This window comes from Pristis pectinata, chromosome 8 (genome assembly GCF_009764475.1).
Source record: "Pristis pectinata isolate sPriPec2 chromosome 8, sPriPec2.1.pri, whole genome shotgun sequence".
NCBI classification, from domain to species: Eukaryota; Metazoa; Chordata; class Chondrichthyes; order Rhinopristiformes; family Pristidae; genus Pristis; species Pristis pectinata.
In genome coordinates, this window is record NC_067412.1 from 29,851,081 (window position 1) to 29,862,187 (window position 11,107).

The window sequence follows — 11,107 nt, forward strand, 5'->3', positions numbered from 1 at the left end:
CTTTATCTTGATCTAACATGGTTCATGAATTCCCAACCGGGTTACAGGATGTGATCAGTGAGAGCATGTGGTGATTTATGCCATCTCCATAAAACAGGCTGCTGAAACTGATGAGTGCTTCCATTGCATCTTAGACTGGGGTGAGAGAACTTGATGCAGTCTGGGACACAAAACTGACACTGCACTATAATTAACTAAAACATTGGGCAATGGAAAAAAAAACAGATTATGGTTATAAAAAGAATTAGAAAAATACAGCCTTTTAAAACCGTATCTTTTTTTCTTTTATAGCAGGTTTGTGTACAAAAGCTCAAATGTACAACCATTCTGAAAACTAAAAAAAAGAACTTTGAGAAAAGAGATCTCAACCTAAGGTTCTGTGCATGATTGTATAGAAACAAACATTCCAGGCTATTTAGTATCAAATGTATTTTTGAAATCAATTTATGAAATTCTTATCAATTCTGTCACTTTTTTTTCAGGGGTACTTGTCTCTCTTGGCCTTCAACAAATTTAAAAATATAGGTTTTGTTGAAGATGTCCAAAGACTGGTCCTTCAGTCTTCACCATCTTCACCAGTATAAACCAGCCTTTGTGTCTGTAAACAAACTGACTCTATATCCCTTTTACATTACTTTTCTAATATCATTAACAGAATACATTAAATTATCAATAAGATTTTATTTCATTCTGCACTCTAATGAGACCAGATAATTAACTGCTCAGTGAATAACATTAAATCTAACCAAGACACACAAAGATTGTCCCTACACTCTTCTTAATCATGTTACACAAAGTTGTTTTGCAGTACCATCCTGTGTGCACAAGCACAAAGTTAACCATGTTAGTCTTTCACACTATAGTTTGGAATTTGGGGCTTATTTCAGTTTCTGAGAAAATCTGAGAGATTATTTTCAGTTTATTTTCATAATTTGATGAAAATATTTCCCACAAAACTGAAATCATAGTAGGCAGAATTGCCAACAATCTTGAATGTAATTAGATCATATAAAATCTTGGTTCCAATGTTAAGTATATTAAGTCAGCTTGTACTAAAATATGAAGTATTGGCATCATTGTTTCCACTTATGTACCCTTGCAAATTGAAAACATAGTGTAGCATAGTCAGGAATGAGATGCAAAACTTTCCCATATGACAAAAAAAAATTCACCTTGTATTTTGTTAGCTGACATAACTATCTTTTTGTGAATTTACTCTCATTGGGTGTAATAACTTGTCCTTGATATAGAACACATTTTTTTCTGCCATACAAAGAACCTGACTCTCTTTGCATACACCAAATCTCAAATTGTATCTGCAATATATCTTTAGTTCTATTATATGAAATCAATGTGGCATCTATTGTACTGACACAATAATAAACAAAAGAATTTTAATGTAGTTTCATCACAAACATAAAAATATTGGTAATGAATAACTTTTATGTGAATTTAGTTAGTATTAGTTAGGATTAAAGTTTGGGAAGTGATTGGTGAAAATAAATTGCCAGCTTGTAAAATTCATGAAATTATCCAAACCTCAATTGGATTACAGTGAGATAGATTCATATGAACATTAGTTTCAGAAATCTTTGCCCATTATAAGATTGAATACCTAAAGTAAACAAGGAACATTGTAGGAATTGCACTTATCTGCTCATTGTCAGAACATGGAATACTGTATTGCAAAAGGTAAAGAGACTTAACTAACCAGGTCATCTCCATTAAATTAACTGTGCATTACTGCTATATTTTGCATGTTTATGCCTAATCATCATACACTAACAAGCATAACTATATTTTTCCTTTAATGAATCTCACTGAAGGCTGGTCTAACCTTAAAGGCATGGCAGAGGTACCATTTGGGAGCTGACTCATCGCTCTTCTCCCACGATCACTTGGACGCTGGCCATCCTCCATACAGTACTGGAATTGAGAACACGGAAACCTTCCAGAGCCCACCATTTGCTGAAAACCTGGGTACAACCTCCAAGGGATACCAAATGCCGTCATATTAGAGACCAAAGGTCCTTCTTGTCATTTAGAAGTACAGTTTCCCTTTTGTTGGCCTAAATAGATTTCTAATCCAGCCTATCAAAAATCAGATCTGCTCATTGTCTTTTGTCTATCCTCTTAGCCCCTCTACAATGTTTGAGCTACTACTTGTCAATTCACTCCAAAAGTCCTGATTGACTGCGTGAACTTGCAAACAATTTACATTTTGCAACCATTTTTCACAAAGATCAAGTAAAATTGTTGAAGGATTTTGTAAAGCTACATTGGGGATTTGATATTTGACTCATTAAACTGAAGCCTATGTAGGCCAATGGAAAAGGGATATTGTAATACAGATCTTATCTGTGGTGCATTGTGGTTCACTGGTTGGTTGGCTGCAAGAGTACTAAAGTGCTGTCTAAGATCATTAGGCTTTTCATGTGCTAAACTGATGTTGGGTAACCTTTCTTTAGCTGATAGTGTAGTGTACTCACTATATTAGTGGTATTGTCATTCTTGTATTAATATGTAGAATATACGTGGGAAACAGCCCCTTCCAACAATAAAGCACCTACTTAGTGTTTTTAGGAACTCTCTCCTTGTTTGGGCTGTCTGTGAACTCATGATTCACTATTCCACATGATGTGCTAGGTTTTCTAGTAGTGTATAAAGCTTTAACTTGTCAATGCTCAGAGCTAAGTGGGGATGTGAATTTTGTCTGTATTCCTGCTGTCTGAATTAACTGTATAGTTGCAAAACATAAAAAAATGAATAGAGCAACTTAGAAACAAGTCAGCTGAACTTTTGAATTGGTACCATGGAAATATTTTAAAATACTGTTTTATACATGTGATTGCAGATGTAAACAATTGAGTAGAATATTACTCAAGTGGTATTGGTTGTGACTTTAGTACAGCCTGACTGTTTCTATATAACCTAAGGTTTGTGTGTGTGTTTTTTGTATAGTAATCTCATTCTTATAGTAGGTCTGTGAATGGAATTGTACATGAAGTAGATCATAAATAACCCCAAGGGGAAAGTCACCACACATAACAGAAGGGAGTCTTTTAAACCTCTGTAAACCAGGAACACCTAATCTATTCTTTAAGCCTTCAGGTCCATGCCATCAAAGTATGCTGGAACTCTTTTGACTACGGATAAGAGAATGTAATTAAACAATGTTAAAACAGTCTGAAGCATCCCATATCCTTTTGTGATGTATGTATGTGCTGCCAGTTGGGTAAGTGTATCCTTAATATTTGAACTTTAACCTTTTTCACCAGCATAAAACCTTTGTAACAATTTAACAAAATGGTGCCAGGGCAACAAAGTGCAATTTTGTATTTTTATTTCATAGGCAGTCAATTAAATGTCACAAATGCAAGATTCAAACAAAATTACTTAAATGTCAGCAATGGTTACAAGTTTTGAATTTAATTTTGTAATCACAGATGTGCCAAGCATTTTATAAAAGCTAAATAAATATGTGGGCTGGTGAAGTGGAAATGTTTTCCAGATTGATCATCTGGAGATTTATTTTGAAGAGAAATAGGCTGGAAAGGGAAATGGATTATAATCACCAGACATATCTGATTCACTTGTACTTGAATTCACCAGTTCCTAGGATTATATCTGGCAGTGTGTTTATTTAAACTGACCACATATCCAGAGAAGATGTCTTGTTAGTAAACCAACTATAAGGTTTCCTACTTTAAATTTAAGTAACTTCTCCACTTGAAACCAATGTAATGTTAACATTACAAGATGTATTACAGATTCAAAAAATCCAATAAAAAAACATCTTTTCAATGAAACACAACACTGTTGGCAAATGGCACAGTATAGATACCGAAAGAGACAAAATTAAATGACTTCTCCCTATATGTGCTTAAAATTAATTTTATTCTTAATATCAATTTAACAGGGCTAAATTAGCTGATATTAACTCCACACTGACACACACTGTTGAGTTTTTGTTTTGCAGAGAAACAGTGCCTTTTTTTTAAACTTTAACAAAACCAAACATAATAAATATCCTTTTGACTATGTGAATGATACATAGGGGGCGGGGGAATGTGGGGTGGGGAAGCTCTGTTGAACCTGTTGGTTAAGATGAATGATTTTAACGATATAGTATTAAGAACGTGGCTTGCATAAATTTGTTACTGTAACTGTTTTAACACTTGTATATAGCAGTAATAACCCTTGTTTATAAGAGAGACAACCTAAACAGCACCCTTTTCAATGGCCAGAAATCTAAATCCTTAAAGGCAATAACATGCAGAAAATTAACATGGTGCCAATTAGATTCATAACCACCCAGAAGAATGTTATTCAGCCCAAAGTGTCTGTGTCAGGTTTTTCGAGCGCTATCCAATTTGTCCATCTACTCACCTTTCCCCATCTCCCTACAAATATTTATCCTATTCCCTTTTTGGAAGTTACTATTGTAATTCAGCAAATGCAATCACAATTAACAATGCATATGCTTTTTCCCTTGTATCATTTCTCCCTCCGCACATTATCTTACCTCTTCCTCCTCTGTTAATGATATATATGCCACCTGAAACAGTTTTTCCACATTTACTGTATCAAAACTTTACATAATTTTGAATTTCTCTTTCAAATATACTCTTGGGCCTCTCTGTTTTAGAGAGAAAATCCTAGTTCCTCTTGCTTCTCCACCTATCTGAAGTCTCTCATCCCTGGTGCCATTCTGGTAAATCTCCTCTGCACTCCATCTAAAACATTGATAATCATGCTACGGTGCAATAATCAGAACTGAAAACAATATTTCAATTAGGATCCAATTAGTGTTTCAGGAGATTTTGCATAAATGTTCTTACTGTATGACGATTATTTTAGCAAAGGATCCCATCAACCTTTTGACATCTTTCACAACTTGTCCTGCCACTTAAAAATATTTACGTACATAGAACCTCTCCCTTATTCCCACTCCATCATCGTCTTGTCCCACATCAGCATGGTTCTTGCAGTTCCTATAAAATCACAGCATTTGGTTCATATTTACTCTCATTCTTCCAGTTAAAATAATCACTTCACACTACTATATGACACAGTTCATCTGCCTAGTGTTTGCTCACTTAACCCAGTCTATGATTTCCTGGAGTATGATACTACCCTCCTAACTATTTACTCAATTTCATAGTTTTATTTTGAAAGCCTTGAAATTATCTTCCATGTACTCATGTCCAGGTCATTAATATATATTGAAAAAAAAAGTCCAAGATGAATATCATTTCTTTCCTTTTTGAAAAGCAATCATTCACAATTGCTTTGTTCTTCCTGTCCCTTAGCCAATATTATATTTACCCCCTTAATTTCAAGGGTTTCAATTTTGCTAACATGTTCTGTGGTAATTTGTCAAATGTTATTCTTGATGCAGGTCTTTCCGTTTTGGGAACTGGATTCAAACCATCCTGAACTGTTAGGGCCCCTCATCAAGAGAGGAACTTTGATCCAATGTAAAAATGAGTTATACTTGTCTTAGAGCAGGTCCTAGGAGTCCTTTACCAGAAGCAGATGTGGCCTTCTATTTGGCCTTTAGCTGGCAATGTCACTTAATCAGACGTCAGGATTGTTGATGTAGAGCAAAGGTCGAGACTTTTCTTTTGAGCTTAGGATAAAGATTAAAGCTCGTCATCCTATTTCTCATTGCTGTCAGGATATATGTGGTATAGACAGGAATTAAAGCATTTTTACACCAATTTTAATTTCAAGAGACCTGTTGGTCTGGAAAACATCTGGCATTTTGTACCTTTGATTCAATTTCTATCAGACGTTAAGTGAGCTTGAATAACTGGGTTTACAGACAGCACATTTGATAACATTCTTAAATTAGGTAGAAACTTTTCCCATGTTACTCAATTTATTTCTGAACTTGGGTAGAAGGCCCAATAAAGAGAGATTTGCAATCTTCCCAAAGGAAACAAGAGGCTTACCTCCACTTAATCTCCAATAATGATTATTTTTTAGGCTATATGTTTTGATCATCAGTCCCTTTTTCTTAATAATTTTGTTTCAAATCTGATTCCAGTTATGCAATTTCACATGTTTATCATTCTCTACGTGAGCTATATTTTAACCCTGCTTATCCCCTTAACTGTGTACTTACTTTCTTAAATCCAGTATCAGTTGTCATTACTTGTATGTCCAAGTCAGAAGGTTGTGGATTCAAGTCCCAGTTCACAACAATGTAGACTGATGTTCCAGTGCAGTATAAGGGAGTGCTCCACTGTTGGAGGCACTGTATTTTTGATGAGATGTAAAACCAAGGCTTCATCTGCCCTCTCCAGTGAAGTTAAAAGCTTCCTTTGGCCTGTTTTGAGGAACAGGCAAGTTATTCAGGGTTAATATTTATGTCTCAGTTAAAGTTATTACATCACACTATTGTTTGTGGGAGCTTGCTGTGTGGATACCACTTCCTACAAAACTACTTCATTGGGTCTAAAGTGCTTTGGAACATTCTAATATTCAATTTTAACATTGAATACATGCCTCCATATGACAAATGCTTTCCTGCAGCGAAGAAAAGCCTTTACAGAATTTGATGTTACAAATTGAATTTGTGATATTCATCAAAATGCAATACATTTTCATGAGTTGTTTCCACTTGTAAACAATTGCAGTTTTCCATGCTAATACTGCCAAATTTAAAAACATGTAACTCTCCAGCATTTATACAATTTATTGATGATCAGCTTGTATGAAATTAATGGGGATCATCAAGCTTTACTTGAAATGAGCAATCACCAATGTGCATTTGAATTTTGTGCCAACCTGGGGAAAATGGTCTCCAATGGCACTGGAAGAGATTACCCAAACTGTTAATTGAGGTGAAGTAAGAGGAAAAAATTGGTAGATACCAGATTAACTACAATATTAACTGTTTTAAAAGTGTTAGTAACAATTTGCAAGGTTTTATTTTAAACAAAGCAGACAACTGCCATTGTAGTGAGATTTTATTCTTATTGACTTGATTAGTGGTTATAATTGTGCCAGTTTGCATTGCTTAATTTTATCACCTCGGGTAAATATCTGTTTTAGTTACTGTTTTATGTAGAAGCAGCAGATTGTCTCTGTCAGTGTCCATTGAGGCATTCATGAACTTATGCTGAAATTATGGTAGTTGGTTTCCTAATCATCTTTTGAACTTACTTCAAAACTTCCTGTAAAGTAGATTTAAGGTACCCGACAACCTTAATGACAGTTCAGAGAGATCAGAAGTAGCCAGTCAACGACTAACCCCAAATTTTATCAATAAAGCAGATTAGCCTGGCCAAGTGATAATATTTGGATTTTTGTACTGAACTTGATAACTTGCAGCAAGTTAAGTTATGCACATACTCAACTGTCATATTAAATTTTCAGGATGACTAAGTTACAGATTTAAAAAAAAATTTATTCAGAAGATTAGACTAGTGACTTAAACTACCTAAGAAGTCTCAGGTTAAACAAAAGACATGTGAAGTTAGACATCTCAGATATGAAATGAGGGTGCACATGGTCCAATTTACTGGTTTATTCTTCCTGTATCAAAGGCACCTGAAATATCTGTGTTGCCATATTGGCCGGTTGATGCCAGACCAGATGTTAGGTTTCTGCATGATGATGTTTTAGTCTAAGTGATTACAGTGACAGAAAATTTGCAATTGACATTGAGTTAATTGAGTACAGTCGGGCAGTGTAAGAAATAGTGCAGCTCACATGCCAATAATTGCCTGGAACTTTTGCAATTTAAAACAAACTCTTCACCATGAAATTCTAGTCATTTAGTATGGTGAATTTACTTTGCTCTAGAGACTGCATCAAAAAGCAACACAAAGTTGTTTTCTCAGATATGGGTCTGATTAGAGGACAATTAGTGGCTCACAGTTAAAGTGAATCACAATAAAGATTAATTTGGCTGATCTATCTCAATTAAATCACCATCCTCACATACATTGAATTTACAATCCTTGTTTATAAATCTTACCAAAAACATTATTCAATCTCTGCAACTTTCTCCAGCACAATTCTGAATGCACTACAGTGATTTGCTCTATGAAACTCCTTGGAATGTTTCCTACTTTATAAGTGCTGTAAGTGATCGAAAGCTACTTGAAGGTTTTATACCTTGTCTTTAAATTTCTTTAAGTGGTTTACTGAAGTGCCAAAGAAAAATACCAATGCACCAGTAGGCATTCTTATGTGAACAGTCACATGGAAACAATTGTAAATGAATTTAAACAAATTCTTTTGGGTACTGAGTTTAACGTATACCAAGTAAAAAGTCACTGAGATATGTGACAACCCACTGCTTTATCATTACACAATTTGTTTTCCTTCATAAATTCTCAATTGTACATTGATTTTCATTAGCTTTCCTGTGTGATGATGTAAGAATTATTTTTTGTTTCTCAGGTATTAGAGACCATTAACCAAATTGCCAAACACACATTAATACTTTACATTATAGTCCACCTGTGGATAAGTGTACACTGCATTAACTTCTGATATATCTCTGCACAATTCCTTTTCCAAGCCAATGTACAAAATGGTCCTTTGGTCATAAAATAACTTTGCACCTTGAATCTTTATTCACATTAGATAAATCTCTTTTTTTGATGGTTTGGCTAAATTTAAGGGATTATTTTTATAGGATTGAACAGAAGTTATGATCTTGCAAAGATCTAATAGCCTAATCAAAAATCTGTTGAAACTTTACAATCTGTATTCTAACATAGAATTTTAATTTAAAAAACTATTAAATTTGTATCTTTTTGTTAAAAACACAATCAAATAGTTATTTCATTCAAGAAAAAAAGCATATTCAAGGAAGACAACCCAGAAGATTCCAGTGTGGCAAAATGGTGCACTTTGTAATACTCCCTCTCCACCAAGGTTCATGGTTATAAAGTACAGTACAGTTACAGTGGTGCTTATGTTGTGCTAAAATAGTGTCCACAATCAGTGATGTATAGAAAATATAAATAATTAAGTGAACTACTGTCTTTACATCTTGGTTTATTTGTTCTTAAAGAACAAATGTTCTGTTGTTGTTATCAGTAATCTTGTGCCTGTGTACAATAAATTCTCAATAAAGATGTGTTGGTGCACATAACCTATTGATGGTGGACTTCATTTGTTGTATGAATAAATATTTTCTGACTTTTCTCAAGTACAGTTATAATTACATTGCACCTGGCCCATCTTTTCAGGGTATTTGCTCTAAATAAGCAGATCTCTCTGTAGTTTTAGCTATTTATACCTTCATGAGATTCATCACGGGGCACTAGTGACTGTAAAATTCAGACTTCAGGTCAAAATTCCGAAACTATTTTTTATTGTGCACCTTCCACATTTGCTAGCTGATCTAAAATCCCCAGCAGAATATTGTTTGCATTTTAATTCTTTAAATAATCACTATTTATATTTAATATTTTAAGTATTCCTTAAAACTGCTCCTATTCTGTCTGCCTGTCATCTCTTCAATGACTGACATATAGTTTTGAGACAAATAAGCTATGTCACATTTATTACCCATGACCATCAGGACTGCCAATGCCCCAGTTCATAATTAAACAATTGCAATGGAGGATATCAAAATAAAAATGTTGAAAATACTCAGAAGGTCAGGATGCATCTATAGGAAGAGACACAGTGTGTCAGAACTGGGAAGGTGACAAAAGAAACTGCAGAGAGAGTGGGAAAGGGGGATGTCTCTGAAAGGTGACCATGGAGATAAGATGTAAAGAAGCTTATCCGGCCAATGAGTGAGTGGGAGCAGTTAGAGAGAACATAGAAAAAAAAAGTTGTGAGATGCAGAACCTCCACTCCCCAAGGGAAAAAATGGGGAAAACACAGGAGACAAGCTGAGCCAATTTCACAGATGGATGACTCATACATATGGAAATCAAGTTACCTGAATTCAATAATAAATCTAGAAGGCTGCAACATGCCCAGACGAAAGATGAGGTAATGTTCCTTAGGCTTGCTTTAGGCCTCATTGTAACAGTACAGGAGGCCACAGACCAACAGGTCAGAGTTGGAGTGGAATGGAGAATTAAAGTGGCAGGCAACGGAAACTCAGGGTCACCTCTGTGACTGAACACAGGTGTTCCGCAAAGCAATCACCCAATCTGCATTTGGTTTCTCTGACATAGAGGAGATCACTTTGTTAACACCGAATGCAGTGCACTGGATTGGAAAAAGTGCAAGTGAATTGCTGCTTCACCTGGAAAGACTGAGTCCCTGCATAGTGGGAAGCAAAGAGATAAAAGGATGTGTTGCATTGGTCATTAGGGAAACTGTCATCAGCAGTGGGGAACAGAAGAGTGGACCAGGGAGTCGTGAAGGGAGCAGTTTCTGTGAAGTGCTGAAAGGGGAAGATGTGTCTGGTGGTTGTACCTCTCTGAAGGTGACGGAAATTGTAGAAAATGATCTGTTGAATACTGAGTCTTGTGGGATGAAAGTTGAGGACCAGAGGAACTCTACCCTTGTTCTGTCCTAGAGGAGGGGATGACAGCAGAGGCCTGGGAAGTGCTCAAGGGCTTTGCTAACAATAGTAGAAGCGAAGCCATGGTTCAGGAAGAAGGCAGACCTTTCAAAGGCAATTGCACAGAAAGTCTCATCATTGGAGCAAATACAACGGATGGGACAAAGAGTAGTTGAGATAGCTGTGGGAGTCAGTAGGTTAGCTATTAACATCCATTACAAGCCTATCTCCTGAGATGAAGAGTCAGAGAGATCCAGAAAATGAAGAGTCAGAGATTGACCATGTGAAGGCAAGGGCTGGGTGGAAACTGGTAGCAAAACCAGTGAAATTGTCAAGATCTACATGAGTACAGGAGCAGCACCAATGCAGTCATTGGTGTACCAGAAAAAGAGTTGGTAGAATGGACCTGGATATGACTGAAACAAAGACTGTTCTACACATCCCACAAAAAGATAGGCATCAATGGGGCCCATGCAAGTGCCCATAGCTACACCTTTGATCCAGAAAAAGTGAAGGAGAAGTTGTCCAATGTGAGAGCCAAGTTAAGCCAGGCAATCACTGCAGTGGTCACCCAACCACAAACCAATCACGTTTGAAAGAACATGCCATAATAAG

The 11,107-nt window shown here is 35.8% G+C and overlaps 1 protein-coding gene across 1 annotated transcript in view; it reads left to right on the forward strand.

The window, feature by feature from the left end:
* syngr3a (synaptogyrin 3a) overlaps positions 1–9,118 on the forward strand; it is a 52,254-nt gene extending 43,136 nt beyond the window's left edge. Inside the window, exon 4 of the mRNA XM_052022027.1 lies at positions 1,827–9,118. Within this exon, the coding sequence (XP_051877987.1) occupies positions 1,827–2,018 (192 nt within the window). The 3' untranslated portion in view covers positions 2,019–9,118. The remainder of the gene's footprint in view (positions 1–1,826) is intronic.
* The last annotated feature ends 1,989 nt before the right edge of the window (positions 9,119–11,107 follow it).